This window comes from Bombina bombina, unplaced genomic scaffold (genome assembly GCF_027579735.1).
Source record: "Bombina bombina isolate aBomBom1 unplaced genomic scaffold, aBomBom1.pri scaffold_1019, whole genome shotgun sequence".
In the NCBI taxonomy this organism is placed as follows: Eukaryota; Metazoa; Chordata; class Amphibia; order Anura; family Bombinatoridae; genus Bombina; species Bombina bombina.
Genome location: NW_026511850.1, coordinates 1,436 through 27,500, shown reverse-complemented (window position 1 = coordinate 27,500; position 26,065 = coordinate 1,436). Strand labels below are relative to the sequence as shown.

General features: G+C 40.5%; 1 protein-coding gene across 1 annotated transcript in view; it reads right to left on the bottom strand.

Moving 5' to 3' along the window:
• Window positions 1-25,813, bottom strand: part of LOC128643973 (SH3 domain-containing protein 19-like) — a 67,445-nt gene extending 41,632 nt beyond the window's left edge. Inside the window, 9 exon segments of the mRNA XM_053696739.1 lie at window positions 9,805-9,860; window positions 11,557-11,687; window positions 13,016-13,061; window positions 23,469-23,609; window positions 23,708-23,776; window positions 25,510-25,551; window positions 25,553-25,633; window positions 25,635-25,739; window positions 25,742-25,813. Coding sequence (XP_053552714.1) covers window positions 9,805-9,860; window positions 11,557-11,687; window positions 13,016-13,061; window positions 23,469-23,609; window positions 23,708-23,776; window positions 25,510-25,551; window positions 25,553-25,633; window positions 25,635-25,739; window positions 25,742-25,813 — 743 coding nt within the window.
• Window positions 25,814-26,065: the final 252 nt, after the last annotated feature.

Sequence of the window (26,065 nt, the reverse complement as noted above, 5' to 3'; positions counted from 1 at the left end):
CACTGCTGATGCTAATTGGCTGCTGTTCATTTTTTTTACCTGCAGCTGAGCAGCAGCTGAGTATAACATTTTACACAGAACTTACTCTGCTGAGCTGAGGAGATTGTGAGGTAAAATATCTTCCTTTTTTACATAGAGATGCTCAGGTGATATTTTCCTGCCAGCTTTTTACAGTTATACTGCATAAGTTTCAAGTGATTTAGCATATGAGTACTATGTCCCTTTAAGACTATTTCTTGCTCTATGATACCTATTTGTATTATTATTATTATCATCAGTTTTTTGTAGAACACCAACAGATTCCACAGCGCTATAAACGTGTCTAATATGCAAGGTAACAATTATGGAACACAAAGGAATAGAGGGCCCTGCCAAGATTTGCACTGTTGTAAATGATAAAGGTGATCTACAAAACAGCTGGGCTTGTAGGCTTACATGCTAAGGGGATTAAAGGGGATAACAAAAGAAGGAGAGGAACTAAGATAAGAAAATGTTAGCGTATATTGTATAGTGTATGCATCAATGAACAGTAGAGTCTTTAAGGAGCGCTTGAAAGAGGGGAGAGGCTTGTGGAGCAAGGCAGAGAGTTCCACAAGATAGGGGCCAATCTAGAGAAGTCTTGTAGATGGGAATGTGAGGAGGTAATAACAGAGCAGGAGGTCATGAGCAGAGTATCTCGAGATGAGGTCGGAGATATAGGGGGGAGCAGTGTTAGAGAGAGACTTGAATGTCAGGATTTTGTGTTTTATTATGGAGGTTAGAGGAAGCCAGAGAGGTGATTTTAGAGCAGATAAAGAGTGACGTGTTAGGAAGATCAGTCTGGCAGAGGCATTTATTATGAATTGTAAGGGAGATACACAGCAGCTAGGGAGGCCGGAAAGGATGGAGTTGGAACAGTCAAGGCGGGAAATGATGAGCAGCAGGAATTGGCCAAAGACTGGATGTGAGGGAGTGAAAGTGAGCAGGGTTGGGGTAATGATGTTATCATCAACAGTTAAAGAAAGTTGGGGGGTAAAGATTTTGGAAGCGGTAGGGAAGATAAGGAGCTCAGTTTTAGAGATATTTAGCTCAAGTTAAGAAAAGGCATCCAGGATGAAATATTAGAAAGACAGTTAGTGACATGAGTTAGTAAGGAAGGCGACAGGTCTGGTGCACAGGTAGATTTCAGTATCATCAGCATACAAATGATATTGAAACCCATGGGACTTTATCAAGGAACCTAAGAATTATTTATAAACTGATTAGAGAAAGGGAGCAAGGACAGAGCCTTGTTGTACCCCAACAGAAAGTGGTAAAGGGTCAGAGGATGTGCCAGAGAAGGTTACACTAAAGGTCAGTTAAGACACGTAGGAGGAAAACCACAAGAGGGCTGTGTCGCAGATGCTGAATGGAGCGTTTGGAGCAAGAGAGGGTCGACAACAGTGTCAAAGGCTGATTTTTTTGTTACCTTCTTTGCTTTAATCCAGATTGCATATATCGATCTGTACATTTTTTTTTTTAATCCCAAATGATTTTGTCTTTTGTTTGATTACCCTGATTATTTGTCCTCCTCTCTTACCCCTAGCTTGTTTCTGACATCTTTTTGGCATCATATTCCTGTTTTGTCTCATTTTCCCTGTAAATACTTCTTCCCTCCCATGAAAAAGCATTTAATACCAGTTACAGTCCTGAAAAGCCCACGTTTACAATGTATTGCACAGAGCATTAAAAATAATATTAAAGAATGTATCAGTTATTTATATTGAATTAATGTTATGCAAAATAAGTGTATATGTGTAAACATTTTATGAATATAATGTGAAAAAACAACAACAATAGCAAATAATATTAACATCACACTTGTTCCTAACCAAAAACATTAACTATCATGATACAATTAACACACTGGTTTTCAAACCTGTCCTCGGGCCTCCCTAATAGGCCAGATTTTCAGGATTAACTTGGGTGAGAGCAGGTAAAATAACCATGTTTACTAATCAGCTGATTGTTTCACCTGTGCTCTAGTTCAGATATCCTCAAAATCTGGCCTGTTAGGGGGGGCTGAGAACAGGTTTGAAAACCAGTGAGTTAACCATAATAAATAGTGTACATATTTACTTTAGATAGATTGCATCTTTACATTGATTAATTTATTTGAATTAAACAATTATAAAAAATACATACAAACATGCTATTATTTTGACATGCATATGATTTTTTGCACACATGCCCATTTTCGTAACTGTACTCCCTATCACTTAAAAAGTATAAAAAATTCTACACATTTGACAAACAAAACCGTTAAAGAATCTCAAACAATATGCGCCCATTAAAGAATAATTCCGTAGTGATAAATTACAACATTTTATTTTTACACTAGATTGTCTCGTTCAGAATCTGGAAAAGAATTATATGACAGCAAAATAGACATGTTCACTCAGTGAATGTGATATCTCTCTAAACATAAATCCCCATAAGGAACAGAAGCAGTTACAGGCTCTAGATAAGGTGAAAAAGAGACGCTGCCACTTACTCAGTAGAAAATGGAGTAACTGGCAATGCACAATCTCTACAGATCTTTGCTTTCTTATTGGCTAACCTCAGAACCATAAGCCTTGATTATTTTGAATTGCAGTAACTATACAGTGTGCAACCTATTGCTGGCCTTCCCCTTATATCAAAATGATATAGGATGGGATAAGCATGCATTTAATGGCATTGGTTGTGTGAAATATCTGCTTACTATTAATTTCCTTTTTTTAGCCAATATTTATAGAAAAAACTAAATTAATGCTTACCTGATAAATTTCTTTCTTTTCGGGTATAGAGAATCCACAACGTCATTCAATTACTAGTGGGAATATAACTCCTGGCAAGCAGGAGAAGGCAAAGAGCACCACAGCAAAGCTGTTAAATGTCACTCCCCTACCCCTAATACCCAGTCATTCGACCAAAGGGAAATGGAAAAAGGAATGACACAAAAGGTGTAAAGGTGCCTGAGGTTTAGTAAAAAAAAATACTGTCTAAACCTAAGAGTGGGGTCGTGGACTCTCCATATCCGGAAAGAAATAAATGTATCAGGTAAGCATAAATTTTGTTTTCTTTCCTAAGATATGGAGAGTCCACAGCATCATTTAATTACTAGTGGGAACCAATACCCAAGCTAGAGGACACAGAATGAACAGGGAGGGAGAACAAGACAGGCAGACCTAAACAGAAGGCACCACCGCTTGAAGAACCATTCTCCCAAAAGAAGCCTCAGCCGAGGCAAAAGTATCAAATTTATAAAATTTAGAAAAAGTATAGATGGAGAATACAAGTCCTCAGAGGGTGCGCAGGTGATGACAAATAGTTGATGTAAAGAAACTCAAAGGCGATGGCTGCACTCCCGATAGAAAGGAAGAGAAGAGAGGCGCCCAAACCATAAAACAGTATTGTGGTATACTAAAATATGAGCCCCTCGCTGCCAGATAGCCCCGCTGATCAAGATACTCACAAGAATGGCGGCACGGATGACGTGCCTCAAAGCGCAGGTCAGGACTATTGGGAGTCGCCCGACTGACACACCTCCGTGAGCGTACGTCACTCCCCGTCCACCAATCGGTAAGCACCTCTGTTGGCCTCGTATGTCTCCAAACAAACCCGAACACTGTCACTGAAGATATCAGGTATACCGCTTCGGGCACAGGCAGCAGATCTCGGCTTACAAAGGGGGATAGTGTGTGGTAGTAAAAACAACAGGATCGGACAGGTATATAAAAACGTCTGTATTTATTTTGAGAGAAGAAAACAACAGCAACGCGTTTCCCGGCTAGATATGCCGCTTCATCAGAAAAAGTATGCAGAGAGGATCAAGTTGTAGCCTTGCAAATCTGTTCCACAAAAGCTTAATTTTTGAAAGCCCAGGAAGAGGAAACAGCCCTAGTGGAGTGAGCTGCAATTTTCTCAGAGGGCTGCTGACCAGCAGTCTCATAAGCAAAATGAATCATACTTCTCAACCAGAAAGAAAGAGAAGTAGCAGTAGCCTTCTGACCCTTGCGCTTTCCTGAGAAATAAAGAAAGGGCAGAAGACTGGCGAAAATCCTTAGTTGCCTGTAAATAGAATTTTAGAGCACTCACAACATCCAAATTGTGCAACAGTTGTTCCTTATGAGAAGGAGGATTGGGACATAGAGAAGGAACAACAATTTCCTGATTAATATTTCTGACCGAAACCACTTTAGGGAGAATACCCAATTTTGTACGAAGAACCACCTTATCCGCATGAAAGATAAGATAAGGCGAATCACACTGCAAAGCCGAGAGTCCCAAAATTCTCTGAGCAGAAGAAATAGCAACAAGAAACAAAGCCTTCCAAGATAACTTAATATCTATGGAATGCATTAGCTCAAACGAGCCTGCTGCAAAGCTTTAAGAACAAGGCTAAAATGCCAAGGAGGAGTAACAGGTTTAAATACAGGCCTAATTCTGACCAAGGCTTGACAAAAGGATCAAACATCTGGCACATCTGCCAGACCCGTATGTAACAGAATAGATAAAGCAGAAATCTGACCTTTTAGAGAACTGACTGACAACCCTTTCTCTAGAACCTTCCTGGAGAAAAGACAAAATTCTAGGAATCCTGACCCTACTCCAAGAGTAGCCCTTTGATTCACACCAACAAAGGTATTTACACAATACCTTATGGTAAATCTTACAAGTAACAGGCTTACGAGCCTGCAGCATGGTCCCAATGACCGACAGAAAACCCACGCATAGCCAGAACTAAGGGTTCAATCTCCAAGCAGTCAGCTTCTGAGAAACGAGATTTGGATGAAGGAACGGACCCTGTGTTAGAATGTCCTTCATCAGAGGTAACCTCCAAGGTGGAAGAGATGACATCTTCACTAGGTCTGCATACCAGATCCTGCGTGGCCATGCAGGAGCTATTAGAATTACTGACGCTCTCTCCTGTTTGATACAAGCAATGACTCGTGGAAGGAGCACAAACATAGGAAACAGGTATGCTAGCCTGAAAACCCAAGGAACCACCAGAGCATCTATCAGAGCGGCCTGCGGATCTCTTGACCTTAAACCGTACTTTGGAAGCTTGGCGTTCTGCCAAGTTGCCATCAGATCCAACTCCGGCATCCCCCATTTGAGGGTTAACCTGGAGAATACCTCTGGATGGAGAGCCCACTCCCCAGGATGAAAAGTCTGTCTGCTCAGAAAATCCGCTTCCCAGTTGTCCACTCCTGGAATGTGGATGGCAGATAGAAGACAATTGTGAGCCTCCATCCAGTGAATAATCCGTGCCACCTCCTTCATGGCTAAGGAACTCCGAGTTCCTTGCTGGTGGTTGATGTAAGCCACTGAGGTGATATTATCCGATTGGAACCTGATAAACTGGGCTAAGGACAATTGAGGCCAAGCCATTAGAGCATTGAAAATTGCTCTCAACTCCAAAACGTTTCCATAGTCCCTGAGTTTTCAACGAGTCCCAGACTGCTCTTTAACCTAGCAGGCTGACGTCCATGGTCACAATCACCCAGGAAGGTCTCCAGAAGCATGTGCCCTGAGACATATGCTCCTGAGAAAGCCACCACAGAAGAGTCTCTTGTTGACTGATCTAGATCTATCCTCTCAGACAGATCTGAATGATCTCCGTTCCATTGTCTGAGCATGCATAATTGCAGAGCTCTCAAATGGAATTGAGCAAAGGGAATGATGTCCATGGAAGCGACCATCAGACCAATTACTTCCATAAATTGAGCGCTGATGGCTGAACAGTAGACTAGAGAGAGAGGCAAGAGGAGAGAACTTTGGCTTTACTGGCCCTCGTCAGAAACATTTTCATAGATAGGGAATCTATAATGGTCCCTAAAAAAAACACCCTTGTAGCTGGAACAAGGAAACTCTTTCCCAGATTCACTTTTCATCTGTGGGAATGTAGAAAAGACAACAAGATCTTTGTATGAGATTTTGCTTGTTGAAAAGATGGCACCTGAACCAATGTGTCGTCCAGGTAGGATGCCACTGCAATTCCCCGAGACCTGATCACTGCCAAAAGAGCCCCCAGAACCTTTGAGAAAATTCTGTGAGCTGTGGCAAGGCCAAACGGAAGAGCCACAAACAAAATGTTTGTCTAGAAATGTGAATCTCAGGAACTTGTGATGATCCCTGTGGATGGAAACATGAAGATACGCATCCTTCAGATCTATGGTCATCATGAACTGACCCTCTTGGACCAAAGGAAGAATGGAATGAATGGTTTCCATTTTGAAGGACGGTACTCTGAGAAACTTGTTGAGACACTTAAAGTCTAAAATGGGTCGAAAAGTTCCCACTTTTTTGGAAACCATAAACAAATTTGAATAGAATCCTAGACCCTGTTCCCTTACTGGAACAGGAACAATCCCTCTCAGGGAGGAAAGATCCTGAACGCAGTTCAAGAATGCCCCTCTTTTTACCTGGTCTGCAGATAATCATGAGAGCTGTAATCTGCCCTTGAGAGGAAGAGATTTAAATTCTGTTTTGTAACCCTGAGATACTATGTCCACAGCCCAAGGATCTGGGATATCTCATATCAAGGCTTGACAAAATAGGGAAAGTCTGCCCCCCACTTGATCTGGTCCCGGACCGGGGGCAGACCCTTCATGCTGACTTATGCTCAGCTGAAGGTTTCTTTGATTGCTTCCCCTTGTTCCATCACTGATTGGGCTTCCAAGAAGACTTGGATTGCTCCTGCTTGGAAGAGGAAGACTTTTGTCTGATCTTCTTATCTTGCGGTAGAAAAGACCCTTTTCCACCCGTATTATCAGAAATTGTTTCTGCCAGGCCAGGTCAAAACAAGATCTTTCCCTTGTAAGGGAGCACCAAAAGCTTGGACTTGGAAGTAAAATCAGCTGACCAATATTTTAGCCACAAGGCCCTGCGGGCTAGAACAGAGAAGCCTGACATCTTGGCCCCCAGTTTAATAACTTGCATGTTAGCATCAGAAATAAAGGAATTGGCTAGTTTGAGAGCCTTAATCCTATCTTGAATCTCCTCCAATGGAGTCTCTTCTAAAATAGATTCAGACAAAGCATCACACAAATAAGATGCCGCACTAGCTACAGTGGCAATGCAGACTGCCATTGAATACCCTGATGAACATACATCTTTTTTAAATAAGCCTCCAGCTTCTTGTCCATCGGTCCTTAAAAGAGCAGCTATCCTTTATAGGGATCGTAGTTCTCTTAGCCAAAGTAGAAATAGCTCCTTCTACTTTAGGCACCGTGCGCCATGAATCCTTAATGGAGTCAGTAACAGGAAACATATTTTTAAAAAACTGGAGAAAGGAAAAAAGAAATCCCAGGCTTCTCCCATTCCTGTGATATAATCTCTGTCACACGGCCTGGAACATGAAACACTTCCACAGAGGAACGAACTTCATAGTATCTAAGTTTACTAGATTTTTTAGGATTGACCGCGACAGGATAGTCGGAGTCATCCAAAGTAGACAATACCTCCTTTAACAATACACGAAGGTGTTCAAGCTTAAACCTGAAGCTTACTTCTTTAGCATCAGGCAAAGGAATTATACTATCAGAATCTAAGATCTCATCCTTCGAGGAAGCCACAGAGGAAACCTCATCCTCAGAGTTATGAGGGAGGGCAACATGTGTAGCAGCAGCAGGGACAGAAAAAAAAACTCAACCAGGAGGCTTAGAGGAACTGTAGGGCATTGTATGTGACACCATAGAGGCTTGGGACATTTGAGGAGAAAGCTGTGGTATTGCCTGAACAGCATCATCCTTTAGAGACATTAGGCTCAGAAACAAAAAGTTTATCTTTACTTTTTAAAGTTCTGTCTAAACAGGAGGAACAAAATTGCATGGGTAAAACAATTTGTGCCTCAAGACACAACAAACATTTATCCATAAGAACAGACTCCTGCTCCATGATCCATCCCAAAGAAAAAAACGAATAAAACCTTTTTTTTTTATTTTAAAGTACTATCACTTTAAATTTTAAACTCACATAGAGCGAAAAAAGACAAACCCCAATGAAAGCCGATGCCCTATCTGGCCTCCGTTTGGAGAAAACAAAAAACAGCTTGCCAAATAACCTTGCCGGTTTCCTAAACACAACCAGCACCACCGATGCCACTCTGAACACAGAGCAGAAGAGACAGTGAATCATGTGACCGGCTTGCTTAACAGAGCACAAAGTGAAAGTGTGTGAACACAGAGGCGGCAAAAACACTAACAAGAAGCTGAGATGCAAATCTTTGCAAACTGAGCCCTCTTAAAGTCAAACTGTGACCACAGCTTTAACACTGCTCTCAAGTGCAAACATAAACAAAAAAATAAAGACCCATTACTCCAACAAAACCAAGCAAAAGGGACCTTTAAACACACAGCAGAATAAACTGAGCCACAAATAAAAATAAAAAGTTAACCCTTTCCTATCCATAAAGGAAGGTTAACCTTAAGTCTCACACATACATATCCTGTGCCTGCATGCTGCCAAAATAAAAACCCTACTAAGGGTTTAATGTGTCCCAAAACAATAATGCATATTTTTTTGTTAAATAGAAGTGCAAGTCTCCAAACCTAGAAGACAAAAGCATTTACCTGCACATCCAGCTGTCCAGCAGGTAGAAAGCATACTAGGCGTGAAAGGACACATACTCCTTACAGAGACCTGTAGAAAAAGAAAGAACAGAGTAACCAACTCTGGCTTTCTATACCATGGGCAGCAAATATGTTAGAAAACTAATCAAGGACTACCTCACAACTTTCTAACTGCTTTAAAGACACCACTGCTCTATTGCAGAGATTGATATGGACTACAGCTATACCCAAAAATCTTGCTTGCAGCGAAAAGAAATCAAATTTTTTCTTCAGACACCAAACTTTACCTCCTCCATTGACAGAGGCAAAGAGAATGACTGGGGATTATGGGTAGGGGAGTGAAATTTAACATCTTTGCTGTGGTGCTCTTTGCCTCCTTCTGCTGGCCAGGATTGATATCCCCACTAGTAATTGAATGATGTTTTGGACTCTCCATATCTTAGGAAGGAAATATTATTTATACATACAACAAAGTATTTAACAACCTTAATTACAAAAATATACATATAGATCCATAAACTTTTGTAGATTATACAACATAACACAATATCATTACTAATCTTAAAACATAATTAAGCTCCAAATATAGTCAAAGAAGTGCAAGATAAAATACCTCCTCGGATATATAGTATTCCAGGGATTAAAGTGTGAAAAACTTGAGAGAAAAAAGATCCCCATGTAATGTATCAAATTTGTTACTATAAAGGTGCTGCATATTCATTATCATGTGTTACCGTATTTTCTAAATAACAATAACTCAATATAAACTTCTAAATTTCCCTGTTTCTGGTAATAAAACTCTTCTAATTCAATAAAGTCGGACACCCTATTCTTCCATATTTGTATGGTCGGGACGTCTATACTTTTCCAATTTTTGGCAATCAAAAAAACAACACTATTCATGAAAATCTGGAAAAGTTTACTAGATATTCAATGGAAATTTTGGGAGTTGTGTTTAAAAACCAAATCAAAGGATTGGATGGTAATGAGATTTGGAGAATCCCTTCAATCTCTTGAATGACTGAGCCAGATCTGATAAACATGTGGGCACCACCACCACATATGCCCTAGCCCTCTATCTACATGCCCGGATCTCAAGCTTCTGTTATTTTTCCTGGGATATAATCTATTAAGTATGTGATGCGCAAGACACCACTTGTGCAATATTTTAAAATTAATTTGAAGCATTGTGGATATTACAGTAATTTTCTATTGGTAAATTACTCACTTTGTTACAGAGTTGAAAGTAATGTTTTTCTGAGTCACTTTATCAGGAACATCAACCTATTAAAAGAAATTTAGAGAAAACACTTAAAATTTAGGTAAATATCATTAATAAACATAGTAAATATAGTTTGTCTCTTACTTTCCACAATAAGTATTAATACCTGCACTCTGCTATGTTTCATGATTAAGTTAACATGGAAATAATAAATATAGATTCTATCATTAGAACGTTTATATATAATAAGATGATGCAGGGAGGTTTGTCTATCAGGGGTTCTAGTATGCCGCTGAACATAATATATAGAGCAGAAGCTGCTAATGTATGGTGTTTTCATTTGAAAATAGATAATATAATCGTTGCACAAACATTATTTAACCCTTTAATGACTTAAATGCTAAAGAGGGTAGCAATGCATTACAGTAAACTCAGGCAAACAACAGCTTAATAATGCCTAACTTTCTAGGCAGAGAATCTGTTCCTAGGACATAGAGGAGGTGACTAGTCCGACTACTACACAAACAAATACTGTATACAGTTTACAAAATACATGTCACACTAGCTGTAATTCAAATCAGCATCTAAAATCTATATATAAACACAAATTATTTATATACAGGGTTACATATACTGTAAACTACATGAAAAAAAAACTTACAGATACAAGTATACATAAATAAAACTGTTCTTTTCGGCAGAAAAACAGTGTAAATATATACTAGTAAAAACAAACAGTCTCCCATAGAATATATTGTAGATAATCATCCTTTATTTGTATTAAAGAGACATACAAATGATGCTTCAAGTTTAAAGAATCACTTCCCGTACCATTAATATATGGATTGGTCCCACATGAAAACAAAATATGGGGAGTATAGTTATTCAGAGAGGGAATTAAAAAAACAAAAAACTGTGACAACAAGAACTTCAGAGCATGTTACCATTAAAGGGACCACTTGCTCTTGTATAAAAATTGTGATTGTCCCATTCAATGAGGCCAAAAAGTAAAATCTTCACCCTAGGTTTTGCTGCCAAACCAGCTATTTGATTTGCAGCATTTTAAAGGACAGAATTTGCTTTCTGGATTTTCTTGGGAGGAAAAGCAGAATTTTACAGAAAAGCAAGATGTGGTTTAAATAAAAGCTCAGCCAATTAGGATTCTAATTGGAGTATTGTATACTAAATAGCGTAGAGGCCGGACATTTGTCCAACTGACATTTGTGTGACGGAAAATATTCTGAAAAATGGCCGTCGGTTAACAGTCCGGCCACGAAAGATAGACAGAAAGATAGATAAGGATAGATACAGATCAAAAGATAGACAGACAGATAAATAGTTAAAAGTACGTTGTAGGGGGTGGGGCCCATGGTTAGATTCCCAGAGGTGGTTGCAGCGCCCGAGATTCTGATTAAAACAAAACTCTCTGGAGCGTATTTGCCCTCGGCCGACGTCGGAACACAGTCTCTCGGACATATGTCTGACGGACAAATGTTCTTCGACATTCTGTCCATCAGCATTTTGTCGAGCACAAAATAGCATAGGATTTGTTTAAAATGCAAAACAAAAGCAACCACACATCAAATGAGTGATGGCAATACAAAAACATAACTAGGAGTAATGTATCAGCCTTACTGCATCCCCTCCTTTTAACTAAGATTTTCAGTAAAAAATCAGAATATTAAGTTAATAATATCTATCTATTATTATTCATCATCAGTCTTAAAGACCAGAATATAATTAGCATATGGTACATACCAGAACCCTGACATGATTGGAAGGAAATATTCCAGTACAACTTTTGCACTTTCCTTTGTACCATTCATTGTCAATTTTTTCCAGTAAGTAAACTGTTTCCCCTGCATTAAGGCTCAGATCATCTACATCTCCTGCAAAAAAAACAATGATCACTTACCAACCCAAAGATGGAGACTATGCTTGCTACATACCCACTGCTAAGCAGAACGTACCAAGATCAGACTTCTGCATTGTAATTTTTTTTAATTATATGAGTAGATGGTATAAAGTCCTCTTACTACTAAATAAATGCAAAACTCAATGTATTCGATCAACTGACAATCATATCTTCAGAATTGTAGGTAAAGATTTTTTACTACAACTACAAACAAAAGAAAATAGAAAATAAACTCACTTTGCTTGTTTTCCTGACAACAGCATATAATTATTTAATTAGACCAAGATAAGATTATGGTAAAGCATAGTCTTAAAGGGACACTCAAGTCAAAATTAAAACTTCCATGATTCAGATAGAGCATGCAATTTTAAACAACTTTCCAATTTACTTCCATTAAAGGGACAGAATACTCATATGCTAAATCACTTGATGCAGCATAACTGTAAAAAGCTGACAGGAAAATTTCACCTGAACATCTCTATGTAAAAAAGGAAGATATTTTACCTCAAAATGTCCTCAGCTCACCAGAGTAAATGCTGTGTAAAAAGTTATCTTTCAGATACTGCCCAGCTGCAGGTTAAAAAAAAAAAAAAGAAAAAAGAAAAGAAATGAACAGCAGCCAATCAGCATCAGCAGTTCTGAGGTCATGAACTGTTTTACTGTGATCTCATGAGATTTTATAGTAAACGTCCTTAAACTAAATAGGGAAATAATATAAGTGTGCATGAGGCACGCTCCTTTGCAAGTCCCGGGACATGGATACTGACTGGCTGCTTAAAGTCCTTTAGAGCGGGTTGTGAATACTTTTTGAGGTAAAATATAATTCTTTTTTTACATAAAGATGTTCAGGTTATATTTTCTAGTCCGTTTTTTTTACAGCTATGCTGCATCACTTTTAACTTCCCTTTAACAAAATGTGCACAGTCTTTTTATATTTAGACTTTTTGAGTCACCCACTCCTACTGAGCATGTGCAAGAATTCACAGGATATACATATATGCATTTCTGATTGGCAGATGGCTGTCACATGATGCAGCAGGAGTAGAAATAGACATAACTTTTCAAAATTGTCAGAAAAAAAAAATCTTCTACTCATTTGAAGTTCAGACTAAGTGCTATTGTAGTGTCTTATGTATTTGTTGATTTTTCAAATCTACTGTATTTACTGGGCCTTTAAAAGAAGGCAATATTATATAATGAAACATAAATGAACATAAAAGAACAAACAAGGTTCTGCCACTGGCTACTGTTTTATAAAGTTACATGAAGAAGCTGCTGCAAACAGATAACAAATGCACTTACCCCCTGTAAAATCATGCAGCACCAGAGCACGAGGAACATTGTTGTCCTTCAAAAAAATAATAAGTTTAAAGATTATACTAAGTAGTGAAGGTATTTTCCCCACACCAAAGGGCAGCACTTTGCATTTATGGCAACAGCTAAGTATTTTCTGTATGTACAACTAATAATAACAAAATAAATAATCCTCCCTCAGTATCATTCCCATTTTAAATTACAGGAGTAAAAAACAAAAACGACAGCAAACACATGCAAGTTGCACATACACTTAAATTAAAAATCACAGTTCCAGTTACCTAGAGTGGGGAAAAAATATTCTACTTTGCACAATTGCTCAGCCAAAGCAACATTTGTGACCCTTGTGAGTCATTAACTATCCTAGTGCAGTGAGAACTTTAGGTCAGGGATGGCCAATTGGCAGCCCATGGAACACATGTGGCCCTCAGCACCAGTTTATGGAGCCCCCATGAGAAAATGAAACTAAGAATAGGTGCCAAAAATTAGTGGGACCAGGAAAAAGCAGAAATAGAAAAAGGAAATTTATGCATACCTGATAAATTGATTTCTTCTACGATACGAGTTCACGGATTTCATCCTTACTTGTGGGATATTACCCTCCTGCTAACAGGAAGTGGCAAAGAGCATTACAGCAGAGCTGTATATATAGCTCCTCCCTTCCCCTCCACCCCCAGTCATTCAACTGAAGGTTTTAGGAAGAGAAAGGAAAAGCTAAAAGGTGCAGAGGTGACTAAAGTTGTAAAAAATAAAGAAAATATAATCTGTCTTAAAATGACAGGGAGGGCCGTGGACTCGTCGTATCGTAGAAGAAATCAATTTATCAGGTAAGCATAAATTTCCTTTTCTTCTACAAGATACGATGAGTCCATGGATTTCATCCTTACTTGTGGGATACAATACGAAAGCAACAGTACACGGATGAAAGGGAGGGACAAGACAGAGACCTAAACAGAAGGCAGCACTGCTTGAAGAACATTTCTCCCAAAAACAGCCTCAGAAGAAGCAAAAGTATCAAATTTGGAAAATTTGGAAAAAGTATGAAGGGACGACCAAGTCGCAGCCTTACAAATCTGTTCAACAGAAGCATCGTTTTTAAAGGCCCATGTGGAAGCCATAGCCCTAGTAGAATGAGCCGTAATTCTTTCAGGAGGCTGCTGTCCAGCAGTCTCATATGCCAGGCGGATGATACTCCTCAGCCAAAAAGAAAGAGAGGTAGCCATAGCTTTCTGACCCCTACGCTTTCCAGAATAAACAATGAACAATGAAGATGATTGACGGAAATCCTTGGTAGCCTGTAAGTAAAACTTCAAGGCACGGACCACGTCCAGGTTATGTAACAGACGCTCCTTCTTAGAAGAAGGATTAGGACACAAGGAAGGAACAACAATTTCCATATTAATATTCTTATTTGAAACAACATTAGGAAGAAATCCAGGTTTGGTAGGTAGAACCACCTAATCAGAATGAAATATAAGATAAGGCGAATCACATGTGTAACGCTGAAAGCTCAGAAACTCTTCGAGCAGAAGAAATAGCAACTAAAAACAAGAACTTTCCAAGATAACAATTTAATATCTATGGAATGCATGGGTTCAAACGGAACCCCTTGAAGAACTCGAAGAAGTAAATTCAAACTCCAGGGAGGAGTAATTGGTCTAAATACAGGCTTAATTCTAGTTAGAGCCTGACAAAAAGACTGAACATCTGGCACATCTGCCAAACGTTTGTGAAGCAAATTGACAAAGCAGAAATTTGTCCCTTTAAGGAACTTGCTGATAACCATTTCTCCAACCCTTTTTGGAGAAAAGACAGAATCCTGGGAATCCTAACTTTACTCATGAGTAACCCTTGGATTCCACACCAATAAAGATATTTACGCCATATCTTATGATAGATTTTTCTAGTGACAAGGCTTTCTAGTATCAATGACCGAATCAGAGAATCCTCGCTTAGGTAAAATCAAGAGTTCAATCTCCAAGCAGTCAGCTGCAGAGAAATTAGATTTGGATGTTGGAAAGGACCTTGAATGAGAAGGTCCTGTCTCAAAGGAAGTTTCCACGGTGGCAGAGAGGACATGTCCATTAAAACCGCATACCAAGTCCTGTGTGGCCACGCAGGCGCTATCAGGATTACTGAAGATCTCTCCTGTTTGATTCGAGCAATCACGCATGGAAGGAGAGGAACACATAAGCTAGGCTGAACGACCAAGGCACTGCCAGGGCATCTATCAGTTCGGCCTGGGGATCCCTCAACCTGGATCCGTAACGTGGAAGCTTGGCATGATGAGATGCCATCAAATCCAGTTCCGGTCTGCCCCATTGGAGAATCAATGAAGCAAACACCTCCGGATGGAATTCCCACTCCCCCGGATGAAAAGTCTGACAACTTAGAAAATCCGCTTCCCAGTTTTCTACTCCTGGGATGTAGATTGCGACAGATAACAAGAGTGGGCCTCCCGCCCATCGCATTATCTTGGATACTTCTATCATCACTAAGGAACTCCTCGTTCCCCCTTGATGATTGATATATGCCACAGTCGTGATGTTGTCCGACTGGAATCTGATGAATTTGGCCGAAGCCAACTGAGGCCATGCCTGAAGCGCATTGAATATTGCTCTCAGTTCCAGAATATTGATTGGAAGTAGAGACTCCACCTGAGTCCAAACACCCTGAGCATTCAGGGAATTCCAGACTGCACCCCAGCCCAGAAGACTGGCGTCCGTTGTCACTATCACCCACGAGGGTCTGCGGAAACATGTCTCCTGGGACAGATGATCCGGCGACAACCACCAAAGAAGAGAGTCTCTGGTCTCTTGATCCAGATTTATCTGAGGAGATAAATTCGCATAGTCCCCATTCCACTGTCCGAGCATGCACAGCTGCAGTGGTCTGAGATGAAAGCGGGCAAACGGAATGATGTCCATTGCCGCTACCATTAAACCAATGACCTCCAACCACGGAGCCACTGATGGCCGAGGAATGGACTGAAGTGTTCGGCAAGTATTCCAAATCTTTGATTTTCTGACCTCCGTCAGAAATATTTTCATGGTTACCGAGTCCATCAGGGTTCCAAGAAAGGAACCCTTGTGTGTGGGACAAGTGAACTCTTCTCTATGTTCACCTTCCAACCGTGAGTTCTCAGGAAAAGCAGCACTGTGTCCGTGTGAGATTTTGTCAGATGATAAGTTGACGCCTGGATCAAGATATCGTCCAGATAAGGCGCCACTGCTATGCCCCGCGGTCTGAGAACCGCCAGAAGGGACCCTAGAACCTTTGTGAAGATTCTGGGTGCTGTGGCCAACCCGAAGGGAAGAGCCACGAATTGATAATGTTTGTCCAGGAAGGCAAAACCTTAGAAACTGATGATGATCCTTGTGGATAGGAATATGAAGATATGCATCCTTCAAGTCCACGGTAGTCATATATTGACCCTCCTGGATCATTAGTAAGATTGTTCTTTATAGTCTCCATCTTGAATGATGGAACTCTGAGAAATTTGTTTAGACACTTGAGATCTAAAATGGGTCTGAAAGTTCCCTCTTTTTTGGGAACCACAAAAAGATTTGAGTAAAACCCCTGCCCCTGTTCCAGTTTTGGAATGGGACAAATTACTCCCATGGTAGAGAGGTCTTTTACACAGCATAAGAATGCCTCTCTTTTATCTGGTCTACAGATAATCGTGAAGATGAAGTCTCCCTCTTGGGAGAAAATCCTTGAATTCAAGTTGATACCCGTGGGTCCACAATTTCCAGTGCCCAGGGTCCTGAACATCTCTTGCCCAAGCCTGAGCAAAGAAAGAAAGTCTTCCCCCTACTAGATCCGGTCCCGGATCGGGGGCCGCCCCTTCATGCTGTCTTTGTAGCAGCAGCGGGCTTCTTGGATTGTTTACCTTTATTCCAAGCCTGGTTGGGTCTCCAGACTGACTTAGATGGAGCAAAATTCCCTTCCTGCTTTGTGGAGGAAGAGGAAGCAGAGGGTCCTCCTTTAAAGTTTCAAAGGAACGAAAATTATTTTGTTTACCCCTCATCTTAACAGATTTATCCTGAGGTAGGGCATGGCCTTTACCTTCAGTAATGTCAGAAATGATTCCCTTCAATTCAGGCCCGAATAGGGTCTTACCCTTAAAAGGAATAGCTAAAAGCTTAGATTTTGATGACACATCAGCAGACCAAGATTTGAGCCATAATGCTCTACGTGCTAGAATGGCAAATCCTTCACTTTTCGCTGCTAATTTAGCAATTTGAAAAGCTGGCATCAGTAATAAAAGAATTAGCTAGCTTGAGAGCCTTTATTCTATCCAAGATGTCATCTAATGGAGTCTCAACCTTCAGAGACTTTTCTAGAGCATCAAACCAAAAAGCTGCTGCAGTAGTTACTAGAACAATGCAAGCCGTAGGTTGTAAAAGGAAACCCTGATGAATAATTTCTTTAGAAGACCCTCTAACTTTTTATTCATAGGGTCTTTGAAAGCACAACTGTCCTCAATACGTATAGTTGTACGCTTAGTCAGGGTAGATATAGCTCCCTCCACCTTAGGGACTGTTTTGCCACGAGTCCCGAATGGTGTCTGATATGGGAAACATTTTCTTAAAATTAGGAGGGGGAAATTCTGAAATAATCTTAGGCACCGGAAAAACATCAGTGTAAGTAGGCACCTCTAGATATTTGTCCATCTTACACAATTTCTCTGGTGGTATCACAATAGGGTCACAATCATCCAGAGTCGCTAAAACCTCCCGAAGTAACAGGTGGAGGTGTTTCAAGCTTAAATTTAAAGGACATCACGTCCGAATCTGTCTGAGGTAACACATTTCCTGAGTCTGAAAGTTCTCCCTCAGACAGCAATTCCCTGACTCTCAACTCAGAGCACTGTGAGGGTACATCAGAAATAGCCAATAAAGCATCAGAGGATTCAGTATTCACATTAATACCTGGCCTACCTGCGTTTACCCTGTAACACTGGTAATTTAGATAATACCTCTGTAAGGGTAGTTGACATAACTGCAGCCATCTCTTGCAGAGTAAAGGATTTAGAAGCACTAGAGGTACTTGGCGTCGCTTGTGTGGGTTGTGACACTTGGGGAGAATTGGATGGCATAGCCTGATCTCTTCAGACTGAGAATCATCCTTAGGCACACTTTCTTTACCTAAAATATGCTTTTTTACAGTGTAATGCCCTTTCAGTACAAGAGGTACACAATGTAAGAGGGGGTTCCACAATGGCTTCTAAACACATAGAAAAAGAAATTCCTCAATGTCAGACATGTTGAACAGACTAGCAATAACCACAATAGTCGTTAAACACTTTATTATTGATTTAAAACAATTTTTTAAAAGCATGTACTGCGCCTTTAAGAAATAAAAAAGCGCACAAATTTTTCCAAAACTGCTTCAAAACGTTAATTTACCCTTTTAAATTAACTACACCCCAATCAATGGCTCCAAAAATTATTGCACCCCAAGAGTAAGGGGAGAAATTAACCTCTAAAAGGTATTTATAGTCACAATATGTTAGATTTGACAAAAATAACCTACCTGCCCCAGGGCACTGCAAAATGACTCTGCAATGATCCGGTTAACAGAACACCAGTCTAGGCTCAACCAGAGCTAATGCCTGCTGCCTTCTCAGTCAGAGTAAAGTGCATGTCTGAGCGCGTGAAATTAAGCCCCGCCCATCACGTCCGATGAGCGTCTAGGCCTGAACAACCGCATGGTGAAGCGGTTCAGAGTATAAGCCATGCGGATCTAAAAAAACCCTAAGCACACTCAAAATGTGACCCAACGGTTTATAAACATAAAAATGTTAAGCATATTTTCTGCCTCTCCCAGTGTCCTTTATAACGCGGTTATCCATTATAATGCTTGCCCACTATGTCATATAAAATAAAGTAAGCCTAGGTTACTCAATAATACCCTTTGTTTTACAGGTGTTCTGCTTACCCCTTCCCTTGCAGGGAAATAAACGTCAGCCAGTTCTGATATACCAAGTATCCTAAGAAATAAAGGGCTGCACATACCTCAGTGCTGCTTGTAGAATGAAACCGTTCTCCACACTGAAGATGTCTCTTGTATTACCTTCAGAAGTCTTGTGGGAACCAATATGGATCTTAGTTACAGCTGCTAAGATCATCAACCCTCAGGACAGAAATCTTCTTCCATATCCCCCTGAGGAAAATAGTACTCACCGGTACCATTTAAAATAAAAAACTTCTTGATTGAAGAAACTAAAACTAACACCTCACTTTACCTCTTCCTAGTATAACAACAGGCAAAGAGAATGACTGGGGTGGAGGGGAAGGGAGGAGCTATATATACAGCTCTGCTGTTGTGCTCTTTGCCACTTCCTGTTAGCAGGAGGATAATATCCCACAAGGATGAAATCCTTGGACTCGTCGTATCTTGTAGAAGAAATGTGGTGTTTAGGGACTTCTGGTGAAACATTTGGAACGGGGAAAAACAAAAGCTGGCCCTGTATCAATGGATATTATCAGGAAATATATTATTATTTGTGTACATTTGTGGGGGTCCTGAAGGCTTCTACAATATTAATCTGCAGCCCTCATGTGTTAGGAAGTTGACCATCCCTGCTTTAGGATAATATTCTTATAGACAGAAATATTTCACAGTATTGCTTTGAGGGGGCACTTCATGCTATTTTAAACAGTATGGGGATGAGAAAGACTAGAATGGGCTGGCTTTAGTGTGGTGGATGTCAAAGTTTATTTGCAGACAGTGTGTCGTCTATCAACAGCAACTCGGCAAGATTAAAAATGCACACCCACATTGTACACATTACAAAGACAGTGCTAAGCAACAAACAAACACATGTAGTCCTCAAAAGAGCCATTTCTTTTCATCCTTTCATAGGACCACAGGAAAAAAAAAAAGTTTTCTAGACCCAATGGGCTAGAGAAAGATAGTGAATAGAGAGAGGATGGAGGACCTCTGTTCTACAGAGTAAAATGGGATTTTTTATTTATTTATTTTTTTTTGGTATAAAAATGTGTCATTCTTTCCTGCCCCAGAGGAGCAGACGAGGGCTGCCAGAGAAATGTCCATTTGCCTGACATAAATCCTCTATAAAAGCATCTTAAATTCTTGAATCCTGTAGTGTAGGAAGAAAGGAAATCATATATAATTTAACACAGTTTAGCCAGGAACCTTTCACTTGAAAGGAAAAGTGGCCTGTATTCATTAAAGCTGAGATTGTTTGCTGGAACCGCAATCGTCAGCCACTGGCAACTTCTGTATAGCAAGTGGCATCATCACTAACCATTGTGTTGTTGTCTGTGTTTTCATAGAATCATAGAATGTGTTGTTTGCATACAAAGAGAGAAGCGCTCTACCAGGAACGAACAACAGCTCAGTGGCTTGTTCTATGGCGATTTACCACCCGGAAGCAGCCTCTTTTAGACCAGGGTGCTTTTCACAGAAGAAAACTTTCCTGAAGTATATCAGTCTGATCCCGCCAAGTAAGGTCAGTCCAGCCCCGAAATACCAGGCAATTCTCCTCTGAACAAGGAACATGACAACCCCAGACGATCGTTTCGGCCTCCTATGGGCCTCGTCAAGTGAGGTGCAGCCACATTCCTCTAAGCACACTGGGCAAGGAGTCCACGTCTGTTTCCCCCATCACCCATAGGGAGACTTCCCCAGGGTCATAATAATTTGCATACAAAGAGAGAAAGCGCTCTTACCAGGACGAACAACAACAGCTCAGTGGCTTGTTCTATGGCGATTTACCACCCGGAAAGCAGCCTCTTTTAGACCAGGGTGCTTTTCACAGAAGAAAACTTTCCCTGAAGTATATCAGTCTGATCCCGCCAAGTACGGTCAGCTCCAGCCCCGAAATACCAGGCAATTCTCCTCTGTAACAAGGGAACATGACAACCCCAGACGATCGTTTCGGCCTCCTATGGGCCTCGTCAGTGAGGTGCAGCCACATTCCTCTAAGCACACTGGGCAAGGAGTCCACGTCTGGTTTCCCCCATCACCCATAGGGAGACTTCCCCAGGGTCATAATAATTTGCATACAAAGAGAGAAGCGCTCTACCAGGAACGAACAACAGCTCAGTGGCTTGTTCTATGGCGATTTACCACCCGGAAGCAGCCTCTTTTAGACCAGGGTGCTTTTCACAGAAGAAAACTTTCCTGAAGTATATCAGTCTGATCCCGCCAAGTAAGGTCAGTCCAGCCCCGAAATACCAGGCAATTCTCCTCTGAACAAGGAACATGACAACCCCAGACGATTGTTTCGGCCTCCTATGGGCCTCGTCAGTGAGGTGCAGCCACATTCCTCTAAGCACACTGGGCAAGGAGTCCACGTCTGGTTTCCCCCATCACCCATAGGGAGACTTCCCCAGGGTCATAATAATTTGCATACAAAGAGAGAGCGCTCTACACCAGGGAAACGAACAACAGCTCAGTGGCTTGTTCTATGGCGATTTACCACCCGGAAGCAGCCCTCTTTTAGACCAGGGTGCTTTTCACAGATAAGAAAACTTCCTGAAGTATATCAGTCCTGATCCCCGCCAAGTAAGGTCAATCCAGCCCCGAAATACCAGGCAATTCTCCAGGAAAAGTTCTTCTCTGTGAAAGGCACATGTTGAGCAAAAAAGAGGCAGCTTCTTGGGTGGTAACTAGCCATAGAGCAAGCTATTTTGCTTTTGTTCGTTCCAGGATTGAGCCGCTATCCTCTCTTTTTATTTATGCAAATTATGACATTTTGGGAAGTCTCCCTAAGTGTGATGCGGGATCCAGACGTGGACCCCATTGCTCAGTGTGCCTAGAGGGATATGGCCTGCACCTCACTGACGAGGCCCACAATAGGCCGAAACGTACGTCTGGGGGTTTTGCTGTTTCTCTCGTTCAGAGAGGATTGCCTGGTATTTCGGGGCTGGACTGTACTGTGAAGTCAGGATCAGACTGATATGCTTCAGGAAAGTTCTTCTCTGTGAAAGCACATGTTGAGCAAAAAGAGGCTGCTTCTTGGGGTGGTAACTAGCCATAGAGCAAGCTATTATGCCTTTTGTTCGTTCCCAGGTTGAGCGCTTCTCTCTTTTTATTTATGCAAATTATGACATTTTGGGAAGTCCATCCCGTAAGTGTGATGCGGGAATCCAGACGTGGACCCGTTGCTCCAGGTGTGCCTAGAGGGATATCGGTGCACCTCACTGACGAGGCCCCACATAGACCGAAACGTACGTCTGGGGTTTTGCTGTTTCTCTCGTTCAGAGAGGGATTTCCTGGTATTTCTGGGCTGGACTGTACTGTGAAGTCAGGATCAGACTGATATGCTGCAGGAAAGTTCTTCTCTGTGAAAGGCACATGTTGAGCAAAAAGAGGCTGCTTCTTGGGTGGTAAACTAGCCATAGAGCAAGCTATTATGCTTTTGTTCGTTCCCTGGTTGAGCGCTTCTCTCTTTTTTTATATGCAAATATGACATTTTGGGAAGTCTCCCTAAGTGTGATGCGGGAATCCAGACGTGGACCCGTTGCTCAGTGTGCCTAGAGGGATATGGCTGCACCTCACTGACGAGGCCCACAATAGGCCGAAACGTACGTCTGGGGTTTTGCTGTTTCTCTCGTTCAGAGAGGGATTGCCTGGTATTTCGGGGCTGGACTTTACTGTGAAGTCAGGATCAGACTGATATGCTTCAGGAAAGTTCTTCTCTGTGAAAAGCACATGTTGAGCAAAAAGAGGCTGCTTCTTGGGTGGTAACTAGCCATAGAGGCAAGCTATTATGCTTTTGGTTCGTTCCCAGGTTGAGCGCTTCTCTCTTTTTATTTATGCCAAATTATGACATTTTGGGAAGTCTCCCTAAGTGTGATGCGGGAATCCAGACGTGGACCCGTTGCTCAGTGTGCCTAGAGGGATATGGCTGCACCTCACTGACGAGGCCCACAATAGGCCGAAACGTACGTCTGGGGTTTTGCTGTTTCTCTCGTTCAGAGAGGGATTGCCTGGTATTTCGGGCTGGACTGTACTGTGAAGTCAAGGATCAGACTGATATGCTTCAGGAAAGTTCTTCTCTGTGAAAGGCACATGTTGAGACAAAAAGAGGCTGCTTCTTGGGTGGTAACTAGCCTTAGAGCATGCTATTTTGCTTTTGTTCGTTCCCAGATTGAGCGCTTCTCTCTTTTTATTTATAGAATGTGTTGTTGTCTGCATTTTCATATTTAATTTCTCATAAAAGAGTTACGGTCTTCTGCTAGCTGGTTGAAGATACTTGCAATGAAAAATAATTCCAAATTTTTAACACAAGTATTGTTTATCTTTTTAGTGTACCATCAGAGAATGCATGTTTTCTACAGTTCCTTTCATCAGATCACCAAAGACATTTTCAAAAGTGAACTACAAAGCTCTCAAAAGACAAGTGAGGGAACAATAGTTTATAAACTATAATAACAATTACTCGTCTATGGCATTAAAACTCTACTTTTTGTGTGGTGTCCAAACTCTCATCGAGTGGGGTGATTATCTTTATATTTGACACTTTGACTTCACCAGTTGCTGATCCCCTTTGGCAATTAAGGGAGTTGTTATCTGTCTGTTCCAGCAGCACTAGCACATCTCCACGCTGCAGAATAGCAAAGCACCATTATTATGATACGATAACCTTTTAGCGGAGTCAGATCAGCTCACACATAAAATCAATAACAGGAGGATTGTCCTTACCTTGCAGGATAGTTCTCCAGGGTTTTTGGACACAACATCTTTTTCAGCAATCCCATGAGGCACAGGCAACTAGGAAATAAACAGTCAAGTTTTATTTTTATTTAGTAATTAAAAACACAAAAATTATATTTTAGTATAGCATATTCATTTTGGTAATAATATTCGGATTCCAAATAGTGTGTCTAATTAAATAAAACCTTGCATCAAGAAATGAAGGGAATACCCCGAGCAGCTTACTGATATTCAAGCCAAGCACTTTTCTTTACAAGAATTTCATGAAGGCACTCCTCAAAAACTGCAGTTTTTAGGTCTCTTAGTCCTGACAAGGAGTAGAGTCTGACACGATTTATAAGGACTCTTAAGCCCCTAACTTTTGGGTTTTTCTATATTACAGTTTTTCAAACCTGTCTTCAAGCCTCCCTAAACAGGCCTGATTTTTTAAGATTACCTTGGGTGACGAGCAGGTAATATAACCATGTTTACTAATGAGCTGATTATTTCACCTGTGAACATTTTTATTATTCCTGTTTTATGTCCCTTGTTATAGAGTAAATAGTGTAGTAGATATACATTTTTTTTAAATTAAAATAATTAATTTACTTGCAATTAAATGATATATCATTAAATTGTTCTGCTCCTTACTGATCAGACAGATCTCAATCTGTGTCTATTTCGAACAATGTCGAACAAAGTAATGTGTGGTGTGCCCCAGGGTTCCATTTTAGGGTCCTTGTTCTCAAATGATCTTCCCTTAGTTTGCAAAACTCAACTGTACACATGTATGCATATGACACTATAATGTATGCAACAAAACCAAACATATCATACACAACTTTAGGCTGTGTTGCAGCAGGATTTGTTAGAGGTCGAAAGACTGTATCTGTAAAAATAAATGATATCTAAACACTGACAAAACAGTGACCATGGTTTTTAGGACTAATCAAAAATGAAAAAAAAAAATTAAAACGCAGAGTTAAAAGTAATTAAATTAACACACTGTAGGCTCGGGTTCCTGTCAAATCCTATAAAGTATCCCGGTATTTGGCTTGATCCCAACCTGTCCGTTTGGACCTCATTAATGAAAAAACTATGTCCAAACTGTACAGCCCTTTTTAGAAATATAATTCTGTCTAAATCTTGAGGTTCAGGATGATGCATATGGGTCTGCACCTTGGATCTATCTCAGTAAACTTGCAACTCTCATGCTGATTTTGTCCTGCAATGTGATTACAAAACTCGATCATTGTGCTATGTTAAAAGAACTAAAACTGGCTCTTGAGCTTAACTCTAGACATTTCTTCACCTCCCTGCCCCCCCCCCTTGTGTATAACCACTTTCCTCCTGCGCTACTGAGTAGTATGCCTCACCCCTGCTTCCCATCCCCCCTATAACATAAGGTTCTCTTCTTCCACTCTAGCTCTATTCCCATTTAGAACAAGGAAGCTAATGGGTTGGCATTCCTCATTCAGAGCTCCTCAACTGTGGAATAACCTCACGGAAGATCACCAAATCCTCCAGCAACCTGAGGGTCCTTAAAAAGAAAAATGTCTCTATCTTTACTAACAAATCAATCCTGTAAAGGACCTTCCTTGGTTCTGTGTATAAATATAACTATCTTGTACAAATATGTAACTGCATTGCTGGTATATCCCAGGACATATACGAAAATGAGAGAAATCTCAAAGTATTTTTCCCTGGTAAAACATTTTATAAATAAGCGTAATGTCCTCAACAAGGATACACTTAAATTATTAGAGTGTTCTAATAACATTTTTTAAAAAGTGTACAAACTGTAATCTCACCATGTATTTATTATACAGAGGATGTCCAGGTTTAGGTCGGGGGAGGTAGCTCTGGTTGTGGTCTTTTTAGGACTTGACTTTTTGATCTGTTTAATACAGACACATTCTGTTTTGTACTCAAACCTTATGTCGGATGATGCTCGAGGAAGGCAACACGTGATGCACCAGTCCTTTGACACTTTTGGTGGAGGTGGCCTTCCAGGGCGGCCCCTTAGTTGCCCGGAACTTGTGTTTCCATTACTTTCACACCAATAGGCCTATGTGGTATAAATGCAACAGTAATTAAAACAGTGTGCAATTTCATTACTTAAACCCAACATATTTATGAAAAACAACATTGTTTTTGCTTTAACAACCTAAAATACAAATGAATTATTAAAGAAAATAGACTAAAAAAATGAATACAGCTTGCAATCTAGTTTTTCTTTATTACTAGAAATCATCAGTTTGATCACTAAGAAAAACATGTTATTTCTAGGGATAAGAAACGCTTAGAAAATAAGATTTATAAGGTAAAATAAATGTTCACTGGACATTTGTGTTTCTTTAATTGTAT